Source organism: Pygocentrus nattereri, chromosome 30, assembly GCF_015220715.1.
Source record: "Pygocentrus nattereri isolate fPygNat1 chromosome 30, fPygNat1.pri, whole genome shotgun sequence".
Taxonomy (NCBI): Eukaryota; Metazoa; Chordata; class Actinopteri; order Characiformes; family Serrasalmidae; genus Pygocentrus; species Pygocentrus nattereri.
In genome coordinates this window covers 4,839,290-4,860,061 of record NC_051240.1, presented here as the reverse complement: position 1 = coordinate 4,860,061, position 20,772 = coordinate 4,839,290, and the positions used below count along the sequence as shown (strand labels likewise).

At 38.8% G+C, this 20,772-nt stretch overlaps 1 protein-coding gene across 1 annotated transcript in view; it reads right to left on the bottom strand.

The window, feature by feature from the left end:
* LOC108424825 overlaps positions 1-20,772 on the bottom strand; it is a 38,827-nt gene that overhangs the window by 10,040 nt on the left and 8,015 nt on the right. The window contains exons 3-7 of the mRNA XM_037536523.1: positions 20,253-20,372; positions 18,622-18,815; positions 18,013-18,366; positions 11,920-12,026; positions 6,827-6,907 (exon numbers count right to left, since the gene is read on the bottom strand). Of these exons, the coding sequence (XP_037392420.1) occupies positions 6,827-6,907; positions 11,920-12,026; positions 18,013-18,366; positions 18,622-18,815; positions 20,253-20,372 (856 nt within the window). The remainder of the gene's footprint in view (positions 1-6,826; positions 6,908-11,919; positions 12,027-18,012; positions 18,367-18,621; positions 18,816-20,252; positions 20,373-20,772) is intronic.

Sequence of the window (20,772 nt, the reverse complement as noted above, 5' to 3'; positions counted from 1 at the left end):
TCCACAATTATTACTGTCAGACTGTAAAACTACACGCTGCAGATTCATACTGGATTAAAATCACTCCACAATTATTACAGTCAGACTGTAAAACTACACACACTGCAGATTCATACTGGATTAAAATCACTCCACAATTATTACCGTCAGATGTCAAACTACAAACTGCAGATTCATACTGGATTAAAATCACTCCACAATTATTACTGTCAGACTGTAAAACTACACGCTGCAGATTCATACTGGATTAAAATCACTCCACAATTATTACCGTCACACTGTAAAACTACACACTGCAGATTCATACTGGATTAAAATCACTCCACAATTATTACAGTCAGACTGTAAAACTACACACACTGCAGATTCATACTGGATTAAAATCACTCCACAATTATTACTGTCAGACTGTAAAACTACACACACTCCAGATTCATACTGGATTAAAATCACTCCACAATTATTACCGTCAGACTGTAAAACTACACACACTGCACATTCATACTGGATTAAAATCACTCCACAATTATTACTGTCAGACTGTAAAACTACACACACTGCAGATTCATACTGGATTAAAATCACTCCACAATTATTACTGTCAGACTGTAAAACTACACACACTGCAGATTCATACTGGATTAAAATCACTCCACAATTATTACTATCAGACTGTAAAACTACACACACTGCAGATTCATACTGGATTAAAATCACTCCACAATTATTACAGTCAGACTGTAAAACTACACACACTGCAGATTCATACTGGATTAAAATCACTCCACAATTATTACTGTCAGACTGTAAAACTACACACACTGCAGATTCATACTGGATTAAAATCACTCCACAATTATTACTGTCAGACTGTAAAACTACACACACTGCAGATTCATACTGGATTAAAATCACTCCACAATTATTACCGTCACACTGTAAAACTACACACTGCAGATTCATACTGGATTAAAATCACTCCACAATTATTACCGTCAGATGTAAAACTACAAACTGCAGATTCATACTGGATTAAAATCACTCCACAATTATTACTGTCAGACTGTAAAACTACACGCTGCAGATTCATACTGGATTAAAATCACTCCACAATTATTACAGTCAGACTGTAAAACTACACACACTGCAGATTCATACTGGATTAAAATCACTCCACAATTATTACCGTCAGATGTCAAACTACAAACTGCAGATTCATACTGGATTAAAATCACTCCACAATTATTACTGTCAGACTGTAAAACTACACGCTGCAGATTCATACTGGATTAAAATCACTCCACAATTATTACAGTCAGACTGTAAAACTACACACACTGCAGATTCATACTGGATTAAAATCACTCCACAATTATTACTGTCAGACTGTAAAACTACACACACTCCAGATTCATACTGGATTAAAATCACTCCACAATTATTACCGTCAGACTGTAAAACTACACACACTGCACATTCATACTGGATTAAAATCACTCCACAATTATTACTGTCAGACTGTAAAACTACACACACTGCAGATTCATACTGGATTAAAATCACTCCACAATTATTACTGTCAGACTGTAAAACTACACACACTGCAGATTCATACTGGATTAAAATCACTCCACAATTATTACTGTCAGACTGTAAAACTACACACACTGCAGATTCATACTGGATTAAAATCACTCCACAATTATTACTATCAGACTGTAAAGCCACACACACTGCAGATTCATACTGGATTAAAATCACTCCACAATTATTACAGTCAGACTGTAAAACTACACACACTGCAGATTCATACTGGATTAAAATCACTCCACAATTATTACTGTCAGACTGTAAAACTACACACACTGCAGATTCATACTGGATTAAAATCACTCCACAATTATTACTGTCAGACTGTAAAACTACACACACTGCAGATTCATACTGGATTAAAATCACTCCACAATTATTACCGTCACACTGTAAAACTACACACTGCAGATTCATACTGGATTAAAATCACTCCACAATTATTACTGTCAGACTGTAAAACTACACACACTGCAGATTCATACTGGTTTAAAATCCCTCCACAATTATTACCGTCAGACTGTAAAACTACACAATGCAGATTCATACTGGATTAAAATCACTCCACAATTATTACCGTCAGACTGTAAAAATACACTGCAGATTCATACTGGATTAAAATCACTCCACAATTATTACCGTCAGACTGTAAAACTACACACACTGCAGATTCATACTGGATTAAAATCACTCCACAATTATTACCGTCAGATGTAAAACTACAAACTGCAGATTCATACTGGATTAAAAGCACTCCACAATTATTACCATCAGACTGTAAAACTACACACACTGCAGATTCATACTGGATTAAAATCACTCCACAATTATTACCGTCAGACTGTAAAACTACACACACTGCTGATTCATACTGGATTAAAATCACTCCACAATTATTAACGTCAGACTGTAAAACTACACACTGCAGATTCATACTGGATTAAAATCACTCCACAATTATTACCGTCAGATGTCAAACTAAAAACTGCAGATTCATACTGGATTAAAATCACTCCACAATTATTACCGTCAGATGTAAAACTACAAACTGCAGATTCATACTGGATTAAAAGCACTCCACAATTATTACCATCAGACTGTAAAACTACACACACTGCAGATTCATACTGGATTAAAATCACTCCACAATTATTACCGTCAGACTGTAAAACTACACACACTGCTGATTCATACTGGATTAGAATCACTCCACAATTATTACAGTCAGACTGTAAAACTACACACACTGCAGATTCATACTGGATTAAAATCACTCCACAATTATTACTGTCAGACTGTAAAACTACACACTGCAGATTCATACTGGATTAAAATCACTCCACAATTATTACTGTCACACTGTAAAACTACACACACTGCAGATTCATACTGGATTAGAATCACTCCACAATTATTACCATCAGACTGTAAAACTACACACACTGCAGATTCATACTGGATTAAAATCACTCCACAATTATTACCATCAGACTGTAAAACTACACACTGCAGATTCATACTGGATTAAAATCACTCCACAATTATTACAGTCAGACTGTAAAACTACACACTGCAGATTCATACTGGATTAAAATCACTCCACAATTATTACCATCAGACTGTAAAACTACACACTGCAGATTCATACTGGATTAAAATCACTCCACAATTATTACAGTCAGACTGTAAAACTACACACACTGCAGATTCATACTGGATTAAAATCACTCCACAATTATTACCATCAGACTGTAAAACTACACACTGCAGATTCATACTGGATTAAAATCACTCCACAATTATTACAGTCAGACTGTAAAACTACACACTGCAGATTCATACTGGATTAAAATCACTCCACAATTATTACCATCAGACTGTAAAACTACACACTGCACATTCATACTGGATTAAAATCACTCCACAATTACTACCGTCAGACTGTAAAACTAAACACTGCACATTCATACTGGATTAAAATCACTCCACAATTATTACCATCAGACTGTAAAACTACACACACTGCAGATTCATACTGGATTAGAATCCCTCCACAATTATTACCATCAGACTGTAAAACTACACACACTGCAGATTCATACTGGATTAAAATCACTCCACAATTATTACCGTCAGATGTCAAACTAAAAACTGCAGATTCATACTGGATTAAAATCACTCCACAATTATTACTGTCAGACTGTAAAACTACACGCTGCAGATTCATACTGGATTAAAATCACTCCACAATTATTACCATCAGACTGTAAAACTACACACTGCAGATTCATACTGGACTAAAATCACTCCACAATTATTACCGTCACACTGTAAAACTACACAATGCAGATTCATACTGGATTAAAATCACTCCACAATTATTACCGTAAGACTGTAAAACTACACACACTGCAGATTCATATTGGATTAAAATCACTCCACAATTATTACAGTCAGACTGTAAAACTACACACTGCAGATTCATACTGGATTAAAATCACTCCACAATTATTACCGTCACACTGTAAAACTACACAATGCAGATTCATACTGGATTAAAATCACTCCACAATTATTACAGTCAGACTGTAAAACTACACACACTGCAGATTCATACTGGATTAAAATCACTCCACAATTATTACTGTCAGACTGTAAAACTACAAACTGCAGATTCATACTGGATTAAAATCACTCCACAATTATTACTATCAGACTGTAAAACTACACACGCTGCAGATTCATACTGGAATAAAATCACTCCACAATTACTACTATCAGACTGTAAAACTACACACACTGCAGATTCATACTGGATTAAAATCACTCCACAATTATTACCGTCAGACTGTAAAACTACACACTGCACATTCATACTGGAATAAAATCACTCCACAATTATTACCGTCAGACTGTAAAACTACACACTGCAGATTCATACTGGTTTAGAATCACTCCACAATTATTACTATCAGTCTGTAAAGCCACACACACTGCAGATTCATACTGGATTAAAATCACTCAACAATTATTACAGTCAGACTGTAAAACTACACACTGCAGATTCATACTGGATTAAAATCACTCCACAATTATTACTGTCAGACTGTAAAACTACACACTGCAGATTCATACTGGATTAAAATCACTCCACAATTATTACCGTCAGACTGTAAAACTACACACACTGCACATTCATACTGGATTAAAATCACTCCACAATTATTACCGTCAGACTGTAAAACTACACACACTGCACATTCATACTGGATTAAAATCACTCCACAATTATTACCATCAGACTGTAAAACTACACACTGCAGATTCATACTGGATTAAAATCACTCCACAATTATTACCATCAGACTGTAAAACTACACACACTGCAGATTCATACTGGATTAAAATCACTCCACAATTATTACTGTCAGACTGTAAAACTACACACTGCAGATTCATACTGGATTAAAATCACTCCACAATTATTACAGTCAGACTGTAAAACTACACACACTGCAGATTCATACTGGATTAAAATCACTCCACAATTATTACCGTCAGATGTCAAACTACAAACTGCAGATTCATACTGGATTAAAATCACTCCACAATTATTACTGTCAGACTGTAAAACTACATGCTGCAGATTCATACTGGATTAAAATCACTCCACAATTATTACCGTCACACTGTAAAACTACACACTGCAGATTCATACTGGATTAAAATCACTCCACAATTATTACCATCAGACTGTAAAACTACACACACTGCAGATTCATACTGGATTAAAATCACTCCACAATTATTACTGTCAGACTGTAAAACTACACACACTGCAGATTCATACTGGATTAAAATCACTCCACAATTATTACAGTCAAACTGTAAAACTACACACACTGCACATTCATACTGGAATAAAATCACTCCACAATTATTACCGTCAGACTGTAAAACTACACACTGCAGATTCATACTGGTTTAGAATCACTCCACAATTATTACTATCAGACTGTAAAGCCACACACATTGCAGATTCATATTGGATTAAAATCACTCCACAATTATTACAGTCAGACTGTAAAACTACACACACTGCAGATTCATACTGGATTAAAATCACTCCAGAATTATTACTGTCAGACTGTAAAACTACACACACTGCAGATTCATACTGGATTAAAATCACTCCACAATTATTACCGTCAGACTGTAAAACTACACACACTGCAGATTCATACTGGATTAAAATCACTCCACAATTATTACCGTCAGACTGTAAAACTACACAATGCAGATTCATACTGGATTAAAATCACTCCACAATTATTACAGTCAGACTGTAAAACTACACACACTGCAGATTCATACTGGTTTAAAATCCCTCCACAATTATTACCGTCAGACTGTAAAACTACACACACTGCAGATTCATACTGGATTAAAATCACTCCACAATTATTACCGTCAGATGTAAAACTACAAACTGCAGATTCATACTGGATTAAAATCACTCCACAATTATTACCATCAGACTGTAAAACTACACACACTGCAGATTCATACTGGATTAAAATCACTCCACAATTATTACCGTCAGACTGTAAAACTACACACACTGCTGATTCATACTGGATTAAAATCACTCCACAATTATTAACGTCAGACTGTAAAACTACACACTGCAGATTCATACTGGATTAGAATCACTCCACAATTATTACAGTCAGACTGTAAAACTACACACACTGCAGATTCATACTGGATTAAAATCACTCCACAATTATTACTGTCAGACTGTAAAACTACACACACTGCAGATTCATACTGGATTAAAATCACTCCACAATTATTACTGTCAGACTGTAAAACTACACACACTGCTGATTCATACTGGATTAAAATCACTCCACAATTATTACCATCAGACTGTAAAACTACACAGTGCAGATTCATACTGGAAAAAATCACTGATCTCAGCAATAATCGCTTACAGACCCTGCCCTGGTAAAACAAAAATCAAGCACCTGAAGCACTTCAGAGATTTTCTGGGCACCATGTTCTGGATAGCACAATTGCAATACACTGATCAAATAAATCAATATCAATGGTTGTTGGGATCACAACCAGACAAGGGTTCGTAGGTTATAGTTTTTTTGAGTGGCAGGGTGTATACAGAAGTCTCGGTTTCTTCCTCTTCCTTCAGATACATGCTGACGTGACAGCTGCTTACTTTGCTCTTTGTTGTTCTCGTCTGGTTCATCTCCTCATAGACGACAATGGCAGTGCTTTTGGCTGTGCTGGGCGGCCTCTTCTGACAACGAGACAGAGGAAGACAATGTTAGTGTGGGGTTCACACATCATGTCTGTTACCAGTTTTTTTAAATTTCATTAGCGTGAGGTGGATTACAACAGGACTACTAATATTAATTCAGTTACTAAAAAATCATTCACCATTCACAATTATTACTGTGAGATTGTAAATACTAAACACACTGCAGATTCATACTGGATTAAAATCACTCCACAATTATTACAGTCAGACTGTAAAACTACACACTGCAGATTCATACTGGATTAAAATCACTCCACAATTATTACAGTCAGACTGTAAAACTACACACACTGCAGATTCATACTGGATTAAAATCACTCCACAATTATTACCGTCAGACTGTAAAACTACACGCTGCAGATTCATACTGGAATAAAATCACTCCACAATTATTACAGTCAGACTGTAAAACTACACGCTGCAGATTCATACTGGAATAAAATCACTCCACAATTATTACCGTCAGACTGTAAAACTACACACACTGCAGATTCATACTGGATTAAAATCACTCCACAATTATTACCGTCAGACTGTAAAACTACACGCTGCAGATTCATACTGGAATAAAATCACTCCACAATTATTACAGTCAGACTGTAAAAAAACACTGCAGATTCATACTGGATTAAAATCACTCCACAATTATTACTGTCAGACTGTAAAACTACACACACTGCAGATTCATACTGGATTAAAATCACTCCACAATTATTACCGTCAGACTGTAAAACTACACGCTGCAGATTCATACTGGATTAAAATCACTCCACAATTATTACTGTCAGACTGTAAAACTACACACACTGCAGATTCATACTGGATTAAAATCACTCCACAATTATTACCATCAGACTGTAAAACTACACACTGCTGATTCGTACTGCAGTCTGCAATTAATCTGTTGTGTTTCCTCTTGCATTTTTGTAGAGCTCTATGAAGTAATTTACTGAGCTCAGACTTGAAGATAATAAGATAAGATAAGATAAGATAAGATAAGATAAGATAAGATAAGATAAGAAGGCTTTATTGTCATTCACATCACATGTGATGTCACAAAACAATGTACTCACGGTCCAGTTAACTCCCAAAGTAACAAACAATAAAACAATAAACAATAAATAGAAGGTGCAAATAAAGGGGTGGACAAATAACAGCAGCATGGACCACAGCAGTATGAGTACGAGGTAGGAGGTGTACATCTTAATACTGGTAATGCATAAAGTGACATGTGTGACATAGTGGAGGCACTGATTCAGTACAGCAGCAGCAATAAATAAGTGGACATGAAGTGCCATTGCAGTGATTGTCTAATTGGAGTTTAAGAGTCTCACGGCTTCAGGGAAGAAGCTTCAGTCTGGTTGTTTTGCACTTAATGCTCCGCAGCCTCCTACCTGAGGGGAGCGGGACAAAGTGTGTGTGCTGGATGAGTGGGGTCCTTCATGATACCAGTGGCCCTTTTCCTGCATCTAGAGGTGTAAATGCCCATGGTGGTGGGAAGGCTGACTCCAACAGTCCTCTGTGCAGCCTTCACCACCCTCTGCAGAGCTTTCCTTTCTGCTGCAGAGCATCTTCCATGCCACACGGTGATGCCGGAGCACAGAACGCTCTCCACCACACATCTGTAGAATGAGGTGAGGACTGAGCTCCTGAGTCCAGCACACCTCATCCGTCTGAGGACGCAGAGGCGCTGATGTGGCTTCCTGATCAGACTGGAAGTTTTATTACTCCAGGTAAAATTGTTACATAGGTGTACGCCCAAGTACCTATAGCTGGAGACCACTTCCACTGCAGATCCTCCGATGTGTAGGGGGAGGGGAGGGATGGTGTAGCCCCTTCTGAAATCCACAATCATCTCCTTTGTCTTCTTCACGTTGATGCAGAGATTGTTTTCACTGCAACAACTCTCCAGGTGTTCCACCTCCTGCCTATAGCTAGACTCATCACTATTTGTGATGCATCCAACCACAGCCATGGCGTCTGCAAACTTTACAATATGACAGCCTGGATAGACGGCTGAGCATTCATATCTGAGCAGTGTAAACATAAGGGGGCTCAGCTTACAGCCCTGGGGGAGCCGGTGCTGAGGATGATGGTGGAGGAGGAGATGTTGTGGATCCTCACAGACTGCGGCCTGTTAGTCAGGAGGTCCAGGACCCAATTACAGAGAGAGATGCTCAGTCCAAGTGTAGGGAGTTTGTAAACCTGGGTCTGGCTTAACTCTCATTTGAAATCTGATATATCTGATATATATCATAAAAGGCATATATATATATATATATATATATACACACACACACACACACACACATATTTATTCAATTTTACAAATGAATGTAAAAAAAGGCATTTAGAGATTGTTTGGAGAAACTGTATTTTTGTTAGATTTACTGCGCACCTTAGACATTTTACCATGATACTCATCTAGTAAAAACAGACTACAATGATATGCACAACAGACAGACTGCAGTGATACACCCTACAAACTACAGTGATATTCACACAGTGCAAACTACAGTGATACTCAGGCACTACAGACTACAGAACAGATTACAGTGATATGTTATACAGACTGCATACTCACCTAATTCAGACTGCAGTGATACTCAACACTACAGACAGACTGCAGTGATACTCATACATTACAGACAGACTACAGTGATACTCAGGCACTACAGACAAACTGCAGTTATACCCCACACTACAGACAGACTGCAGTGATACGCCCTACAGACAGACTGCATTGACACGCACTACAAACTGCTGCGATATTCACAGAGCAAACTACAGCGATACTCAGGCACAGTGATATTCAACACTACAGACAGACTGCAGTGATACTCACACATTACAGACAGACTACAGTGATACTCAGGCACTACAGACAAACTGCAGTTATACCCCACACTACAGACAGACTGCAGCGATACTCATACATTACAGACAGACTACAGTGATATTCAAACATTACAGACAGACTACAGTGATATTCAGGCACTACAGACAAACTGCAGTTATACCCCACACTACAGACAGACTGCAGAGAGACTCATACATTACAGACAGACTACAGTGATATTCAAACATTACAGACAGACTACAGTGATATTCAGGCACTACAGACAAACTGCAGTTATACCCCACACTACAGACAGACTGCAGTGATACTCATACATTACATACAGACTACAGTGATACTCAGGCACTACAGACAAACTGCAGTTATACCCCACACTACAGACAGACTGCAGTGATATGCACTACAGACAGACTGCATTGATACTCACACACTACAGTGATACTCAGGCACTACAGACAGAATGCAGTTATACCCCACACTACAGACAGACTGCAGTGATACGCCCTACAGACAGACTGCATTGACACGCACTACAAACTGCTGCGATATTCACAGAGCAAACTACAGCGATACTCAGGCACAGTGATATTCAACACTACAGACAGACTGCAGTGATACTCACACATTACAGACAGACTACAGTGATACTCAGGCACTACAGACAAACTGCAGTTATACCCCACACTACAGACAGACTGCAGCGATACTCATACATTACAGACAGACTACAGTGATATTCAAACATTACAGACAGACTACAGTGATATTCAGGCACTACAGACAAACTGCAGTTATACCCCACACTACAGACAGACTGCAGTGATACTCATACATTACATACAGACTACAGTGATACTCAGGCACTACAGACAAACTGCAGTTATACCCCACACTACAGACAGACTGCAGTGATATGCACTACAGACAGACTGCATTGATACTCACACACTACAGTGATACTCAGGCACTACAGACAGAATGCAGTTATACCCCACACTACAGACAGACTGCATTGATACTCACACACTACAGAGATACTCAGGCACTACAGACAGACTGCAGTTATACCCCACACTACAGACAGACTGCAGTGATACTCACACACTACAGACAGACTACAGTGATACTCATACATTACAGACAGAATGCAGTGATACTCACACACTACAGACAGACTACAGTGATACTCACACACTACAGAAAGACTACAGTGATACACACTACAGACAGACTACAGTGATACTCAGGCCGTACAGACAGACTGCAGTTATACCCCACACTACAGACAGACTGCAGTGATACTCATTCATTACAGACAGAATGCAGTGATACTCACACACTACAGAAAGACTACAGTGATACTCACACACTACAGAAAGACTACAGTGATACTCATTCATTACAGACAGAATGCAGTGATACTCACACACTACAGAAAGACTACAGTGATACTCACACACTACAGAAAGACTACAGTGATACACACTACAGACAGACTACAGTGATACTCAGGCACTACAGGCAGACTGCAGTTATACCCCACACTACAGACAGACTGCAGTGATACTCATTCATTACAGACAGAATGCAGTGATACTCACACACTACAGAAAGACTACAGTGATACTCACACACTACAGAAAGACTACAGTGATACACACTACAGACAGACTACAGTGATACTCAGGCACTACAGGCAGACTGCAGTTATACCCCACACTACAGAGAGACTGCAGTGATACTCATTCATTACAGACAGAATGCAGTGATACTCACACACTACAGAAAGACTACAGTGATACTCAGGCACTACAGGCAGACTGCAGTGATATGCATATATTACAAACAGACTGCAGTGATATTCACACACCACAGACAGACTGCAGTGATATTCACACACTACGGACAGACTACAGTGATAATCACACACTACAGACAGACTACAGTGATACTCATTCATTACAGACAGACTACAGTGATACTCAGGCACTACAGACAGACTGCAGTTATACCCCACACCACAGACAGACTACAGTGATACTCAGGCACTACAGACAGACTGCAGTGATACTCATTCATTACAGACAGACTGCAGTGATACACCCTACAGACAGACTTGAGCAATACTCACACAGTAGACTCCAGAGAAGATCAGCATGCACAGGAACAGCAGCACTGCTACAGCTGACAGAGCATAGAGCAATGGCTCATTACTGTAGCAACTGCACTCTTCAGGAACTGCAACAGAGAAAAAGTTACTAAGTTACTCTCATTAGACCAGCGTTACAATTTAATATAAAACATTGCAACTGAATATAATATTACAATTATTAAATGTGGTAACATGAACACATAATAGATCATTATTTGATGTGTACTACTACCATATTTCGTCAGGAACTGGTGTTGAGGCACTGACAGTGATTGAACTCAGTTACACATATTTGGTCTACTTTTGGTAGGCCATGGTTTGTAATGCATATAAATACCTTCATTTAATTTTAAAAATCTAGCTCAGTTTTCTCCCTAATTTGTGTCCAATTCAACCTACTAGTACTATCACAAGATGCTACCAAGAAGGCTAAAATGTACTTCCTACAAAGCGAGGAGACAAGTGAAGCTCCATCACAGCATTTTAAATGGCCATTAGTGCAACCCCACTGGACATCTCAACATGCTTGGAGGAGAATGCTGACTCTTAAATCTGTTATGCCAGCTAACCCTCTTTGAATGCCCGTGATGGATGGCTGTGGCACCTTGTATATAAAATATATGCAGTTTATTCCACATCTGATTCAACCTCTCGGTGTCTCAATGCATGTCCTCCTTGGTTAGAGAGATTCTCCAAACAGCCTACTCTGTTCTTTGTCCTCCACTGTGGCAAGGCCCTAATTTTGGTGTTTGCCAGTACTGCTCAATGTTCATCCTAGGTGACACCTTTCACTTATCCATCTCTGAAAGTCTGTTAGTTTGTGTCACTTCCGACTAGTATGTGATATTTTACCACCTTATCATTTTTTAAAACTAGAGAGTGGTTTGCATATATCTCAGAAGGGAAATCTGCAGTGAGTGTTTCAGTCTCACCACAGTTCTGAAAACACCCCTGAAAATATACCAAGAAAAACCCAAAGCCAAAGCCACAGCTGTCTGCAGTCAGTCCTGCAGAAATCATCAAACCAACTTTTGCTTTTCCCCTCATCTAGACCTGTTTACTTGCTTATTAAAGAACTACATTCACTCATGTGATGGTACAACTACACAAAGTGGTCACAATGTAAAAGTAACTGACTGACACAAAACATTCTTAATATGCTATACCCACAGAACAGCACTGGAATGTGTATGGATTTATTTTCATGGATCATTATAAAACACATTGTAGAAGCCTTGTACTGGGCTGCACTGACAAGGATCAAGCTGAGTTTAGAGCTAATCAAGAGTTTGTTAATCTCAGCTGTATTTAAACTGACTGAACGACATCAATTCTTTTTCCTGTCTCATGCCTGAAAACTTGCTTAGTGCTACATTACAGAGAACTCATATACAGCAATTTTCATTGTTTTGTTTTCTGCAGAATAACCATGAGGCGAGTCAGTATTCTCAGAGTTGGAAAATTATCAGGTTTCACCAAGTCACGCATCAGAGAAAACGCCAACGGCCTTGCATTCGCATTCATGGACATGCAGGAAAACTCCACAGAGGAATTCCTCTGCCTGCTCAGATACACGACACCACCAACCCCTGGAGGAAGAAGGGCCAGAATGAGTGTTCTGCAATATGAGTTATGATAAGCTCTGTCTGTGATTAATTCACAAAAGCATCCAGCTCCTAAACAGAAATCGTTCTTATATCACTGTCAATAATGTCTTAAAGACATAATCTGTTATGTCAGCTAACTTTCTTGGCATCCCTTATGACAGATGGATGTGGGATCCTATGTTTAAAATATTTCATTCCACTCTTCTTTCAACAATGAATATCTCAGTGCATGCTGTCCTCAAACAGAAAGCCTCTCTGGCCAGTCCAACTCTTTTCTTTACATCTTTCACGGTGGCAAGGCCCTGATTTTGGTATTTGTCAGTACTGATGTGCATCCTAGGTGGCATCTTCCACTTATGTCACTTAAAGTAGGTTAGTTTGCATCATTTTCCACTGTTATTATTTGACATTTGACAAAAATGGAGACTAATCTGCATATTTCCTAGAAAGGTCTATTAATGTGCAGACACACACACACACACGCACGCACACACACACACACACACACACACACACACACACACACTTGTGGAGTGTACGAGATGATGCCTGAGTCCTGAACCCTTTCTCTTGGACAGTGCCTTCTGTTGCGTGGTGAGGCTGAAGTCCTCCACCATACATTTGACCAAGTTGCGGACCAAGTTGTCTCTCAGCTCAGCTAGGCGCCTTTAAAAGGAGCTGAGAGAGAACAGGAAATGAGGGTGGACAAGCAAGGGCAACGTAAAGGACATGAGGAAAATAACTGAAAAGTGTAGTGTAGAAGCCACTGAAAGTGGCCAGCTTTTGGTTTTATTTGGTTTTGCTTTTGGTTTGTGTTTTCTGTGAGAAAGTTAAAAAGTCTGCTGCCTCTGTCTCTTCTGTGTCCATTTTCCCCCAGTGGTAGCATATGGCCTGCTACAGAGAAATATGAGGCGTGTGGGTGTTTCGCAAAGAAATAACCACAACGTGCGAAACTGAGCCTGACAAAATTCAGAATTCTTGATGGGGCAATGATTTAAGTAACTGTTTATGTTATCTGTCTTTCCTGTTATACTATCACAGCAGCACCACTTAAAAAAATGCCAGCTGCCCCTTACACTGTGGAAACATTTCATGAAGTGCAAGATGAAAGGTTTATTAAATATAATCTTGTTCTGTTAATGTACGTTAAAGCTTTCCTTCTGTAAAGTTTTTTTAGGACAACAAAAATATATTATAACTGAAGTATAATGTTGCATGCTAGTTTGTGTTTAGCACACCCACGCACTTGAACTGAGAGAGATAAAGAGATGGAGATAAGGGTGGAAGTACAGAAAGCAAGCGATACAGGTAAAGAGAGAGAAATATCCATCCATCCGTTTTCTAACGTTTCTTCTCCGTCAGGGTCGCGGGAGAGAGAAATATACAAAATATAAAACAACATAGAGGGACTTAAAGAGGCAGGCTGATACAAACTTCATAGAGGTCTGCAAAAGAGGGTGCTACTGTTCACCACAGCTTAGAAAACACTCCTGAAAAGATACCAAGAAAAATCCACACCCAATCATCAATCATCAAACGAATTCTGCCTTTCTCTCATCTAGGCCTATTTGTTTCTTTATTAAAGAAGTACGTTCACTTATGTAATAGTGCAAATACACAAAGTGGTCACAATGTAAAATTAACTGACCAACAGTCCACATTCCTAATATGCTTTACCCCAGAACAGCACTGTATGTGTATGCATACATAGAATATATTATACCTGTTATTGGACATTTGCGCTGTCCATATTGCACTATTGCTACCATTCGCTCTTCTAGTAGAAATGCCAACTGCATTTCATTGCCTTGTACTTGTACTAAGCAATGACAATAAAGTTGAATGAATCGATCAATCAATTTATCTGTTCAATTTTTGGATTATTCTAAAACACATTGTACTGGCTTTGAGTGTAATTAGTCTATTGAAAAGTCTATATTGCAGCAAATGCTACCCGACTTTCAGGGGGAGCTGCACCATTAAATATCACATTAAGCTGAATTTAGAGCTAATCAAGGATTTGTTCATCTAGGATTTATTTAAACTGACCTCTGTTGCACCACTTATTTTTACACATGGAGAACATTTTTTTGACATTTTATACATTTTGGTGATAGATTTTGTCAGCGTATGAAAATACTTATTAACTTGTCATTCTAACCACTAAATCATTGTGATTAAAACAAATGTTCAACTTTCCCTTCTGCTTTATATTGTACACTTTGTCATTAACTGCATTAATATGAGCTTAATGGAGAATATGATATGTATTCAAATTTCTTAGCCAGGTTTGAACCCTGTTATTCAGTCAATTTTGGAAAATATAGACAAAACAATTTATTAGGTTATACTACCAGAAGTGCGCATTTGATCAAAATATCTAATTCAAGAAAAATGCAATATTTTTATTTACAGTGGGAAAAAAACTCTAAAGGCTTTGAAGTAATATATATATATATATATATATATATATATATATATATACACACTACCGTTCAAAAGTTTGGGGTCACATTGAAATGTCCTTATTTTTGAAGGAAAAGCACTGTACTTTTCAATGAAGATAACTTTAAACTAGTCCTAACTTTAAACAAATACACTTTATATATTGCTAATGTGGTAAATGACTATTCTAGCTGCAAATGTCTGGTTTTTGGTGCAATATCTACATAGGTGTATAGAGGCCCATTTCCAGCAACTATCACTCCAGTGTTCTAATGGTACAATGTGTTTGCTCATTGGCTCAGAAGGCTAATTGATGATTAGAAAACCCTTGTGCAATCATGTTCACACATCTGAAAACAGTCTAGCTCATTACAGAAGCTACAAAACTGACCTTCCTTTGAGCAGATTGAGTTTCTGGAGCATCACATTTGTGGGGTCAATTAAACGCTCAAAATGGCCAGAAAAAGAGAACTTTCATCTGAAACTCGACAGTCTATTCTTGTTTTTAGAAATGAAGGCTATTCCATGCGAGAAATTGCTAAGAAATTGAAGATTTCCTACAACGGTGTGTACTACTCCCTTCAGAGGACAGCACAAACAGGCTCTAATCAGAGTAGAAAAAGAAGTGGGAGGCCACGTTGCACAACTAAGCAAGAAGATAAGCACATTAGAGTCTCTAGTTTGAGAAACAGACGCCTCACAGGTCCCCAACTGGCTTCTTCATTAAATAGTACCCGCAAAACACCAGTGTCAACATCTACAGTGAAGAGGCGGCTGCGGGATTTTGGGCTTCAGGGCAGAGTGGCAAAGAAAAAGCCATATCTGAGACTGGCCAATAAAAGAAAAAGATTAAGATGGGCAAAAGAACACAGACATTGGACAGAGGAAGACTGGAAAAAAGTTTTGTGGACGGATGAATCCAAGTTTGAGGTGTTTGGATCACAAAGAAGAACGTTTGTGAGACGCAGAACAAATGAAAAGATGCTGGAAGAATGCCTGACGCCATCTGTTAAGCATGGTGGAGGTAATGTGATGGTTGCTTTGGTGCTGGTAAGGTGGGAGATTTGTACAGGGTAAAAGGGATTCTGAATAAGGAAGGCTATCACTCCATTTTGCAACGCCATGCCATACCCAGTGGACAGCGCTTGATTGGAGCCAATTTCATCCTACAACAGGACAATGACCCTAAACACACCTCCAAATTGTGCAAGAACTATTTACAGCAGAAGCAGGCAGCTGGTATTCTATCGGTAATGGAGTGGCCAGCGCAGTCACCAGATCTGAACCCCATTGAGCTGTTGTGGGAGCAGTTTGACCGTATGGTACGCCAGAAGTGCCCATCCAACCAATCCAACTTGTGGGAGCTGCTTCTAGAAGCGTGGGGTGCAATTTCTCCAGCTTACCTCAACAAATTAACAGCTAGAATGCCAAAGGTGTGCAATGCTGTAATTGCTGCAAATGGAGGATTCTTTGACGAAAGCAAAGTTTGATGTAAAAACAATGTTATTTCAAATACAAATCATTATTTCTAACCTTGTCAATGTCTTGACTCTATTTTCTATTCATTTCACAACGTATGGTGGTGAATAAGTGTGACTTTTCATGGAAAACACAAAATTGTTTGGGTGACCCCAAACTTTTGAACGGTAGTGTATATATGTATATAAAAGTCTCTCATAACACAGATTTATCTGCAATGCTCTGCTGTTACATGATGCAGCTGACCCATGTAAGAGCACCACAGGCTGTGTGAATGGAGACAAAGGCCCAGGCTAAAGGCTATCATTACCCCAAAAGACTGTCGGCTCCATTCCTGTATCTCCCTTACAATCGCTCCCTTAGTAACAAAGTCACTTTTTGGGACCTTTTGCTCTACATGTAAAATCACCTCTCTCAGCACAAACAATTAGTTAATTAGTTAAACGTTTGACTGAGGAAAAGAAGTGTGGGGTCCTCAGGACAATAATACTCTCCATAAACTAACGTGTCACTGTCAAGAGCAACAGTCAGGATTACTTACTGGAGTCTTCAACATAGAGAAAAAACTTTGGCTTGCCAGGATAATCCTCAAACTTCTGAAAATCATAGTGGAAGACACAGTGGTACAGGTCAGTGTGGCGCCCCAGCAGGTGTGAGATGTTCACAGTGACTTGGTGGTGGCTTGAATCAACAAACCGCACAACAAACTCGTTCTTGTCTTTCTCATTAAAAATGGAAGGGCTTTTCCCAAAGTACTCATACAGCACTTTTTCAGGTTTCACCAGGTCACGCATCAGAGAAAACGCAAACGGCTTTGCGCTCACATTTGTGGACATGCAGGAAAACTCCACAGAGGAATTCCTCTGCCTGCTGAGATACACGATATCACCAAACCCTGGAGGGAAAAGGGCCAGAATGAATGTTTTTATACATTACTATAATCTCTTAGTGACTGAAATCACAAAAGCATCTAAAGGTATCTGAAAAAGCAATGGTATGAAGGGAGCAGCTCGGCTGCACTGATTTTATAATGTTAGATCTGCCTTGATGTGTGTAGAGAAACTAATTTAAATATAACTAATATACCATATAATCTTACTATATTCCTTCTAACCAGCAAACAAAAATGAGCAAAAAAAAAAAACCTCACCAGCTGCTGAAAACATGACAAGCCACACGATAAGCAGCAGATTCCTCATAACTGGCTTTTCATTGATGTCCTTTTCAGTGTCCAAGCGATGCCCAGTGCAGGAGGATGATGCAAATTTGAGGCAGCTGAATGTGTTGAGAGAGAAACGAGGATATGAAGAGCAACTCCTGCTTTGAGGTGTTCGAGGTGGGGCCCTACACCAAAAGAAACAGGAAATCCTACTAGGTTTCTCTCACTGGGTCATGCAAAATGTTGCAAAACGATCTGACATTTTGTTTATGGCTGTTTTGGTAGTGCAGGAAAGTGAATAACTATCAGTGGCGGACAGTAACTAAGTAAATGTAATGCATTATTGTACTTAAGTAGTTTTTTCGTGTATCAAGTTTTTCCTTTTTGGGCAACTTTTTCCTTTCACTCCACTACATTTCAGAGTCTAATATCCGACTTTACCCTCCTACATTTTGAGAAATCTGTCATTCCTTTTGGTTTCTGTGTGTATAAAAACGTAACATGTCAAAACCAAAGAAGCGCAAAGCCAGAGCACCAATCAGGGCCCAGCGGTCACTTTGTTTAGAGCTGGTTTTGACCTGTTGGTCATACCGACCCAGTGCAGCACGCGGTTCAACGTCAGCGCAGCAGCGTAAAACTTTGGGAGAGTCTGTTCAACATAAATGATGAACTAACCTAACTTTGTGTAAATAGAGCTCAATATAGAAATATGTCCACATATGCAGTCGAGACTGACGCGGCTTTTTTCTGAATTTCTACAAACACCATTTAATTTTATAGTAAATGAGTTTGGGCTGGTTTATTTTTATGAACAGACGCCTACAGATCAACATAGTAAAGGAGCTCATCTGTGATCCTGAGTTTAAAGCCAGTTTTTATTCAACTTAAACTTGGAACTAAGTTGTAAATAAATCTGAAACTGAAACTTTGCTTGTGTGTAAAAAGTGATTTCAGAGCCACTCGGTTCTCCCTGATGGAAACTGTTTACCTTCAGTGTTTTGTGCTTCTGATAATTTTAATAGACGTCAGCGTCACTAATTAATGACGTTCTATTAAAAGACTGGTTTACCAAGAGAGACGCTGGAGGACTTTCACCTGAAATGAGTTCATGAAGCCAGTCTGGTTATAAAAATGATAACAGGACCAGATCAGAGCCAGAATTACTCTTTTAGTACTTTTACTTTATACTTAAGTACATTTGAAGGCAAATACTTTAGTACTTTTACTCAAGTGGAGGTCTAGAGTAAGGACTTCTACTTTTACTGGAGTAATATTTTACCTTGGGGGTCTCTACTTTAACTCAAGTACATGATTTGTGTACTTCGTCCACCTCTGTTTATGGCTATATTAACAGAAATCTGCTAAAGACTGATAACAGCAGCTGTCAAATCCTTTCCTTATTTTGTACCTGGCCAACACCCAGTTTGGGGTATAAAACCCCTATGTAAGGGAGACTGCTTCAGAGCAAGCGCTCTCATCTCTTTACTCTCTGGTCTGTCACTTTTCCTAAATAAACAACTCTTGCTTATTCAAAACTTGTGATTTGTTCTGCTCTCAGGATTTCCATGACAGAACTGTGGGAATTACCATGACTAGCCCTACCTAGCATTTGTGCTACTCACAAGCAAACTGGCCTTTTGAGGTGATTACTGGATGACCAATGCCATTTCCAGGTACCACTGATGTCCACTTGACCTCTGATGCTGTGATCGACTGCTGTGAAGCTCTCAGGTGCACTGTCCCTGTATTCAATTGAACTAACATGAGGACTTTTGTGGTGCTTAGAAGTACAAGTAGCCTTAAGCAAAACTCTTTGAGTTGTATTTGTTTACCTTAGATACCTTGTATTTGTGGTCATTTTTCATTTAATCAGGTCCAGGTGCACTTTGTGGTTCTGTAATTTCAGACTGTTGTTGGTCTGTTTCTCTGTATAATTCATCAATTCAACAGTGACCAAGACCGACACAGCAGGTATGATCATTATATTGTTCTCAGCACCGTAGTGACACTGGCATGGTCGTAAGTGTGGTTTTGGTACTAGTGTGTCAGATACAGCAATGCTTTAAACACCTCAGTGTCACTACTGGAATATCAATAAAGACAAAAGTTTCCTGTGGCCAGTGTCCTGTGGTCACTGATGAA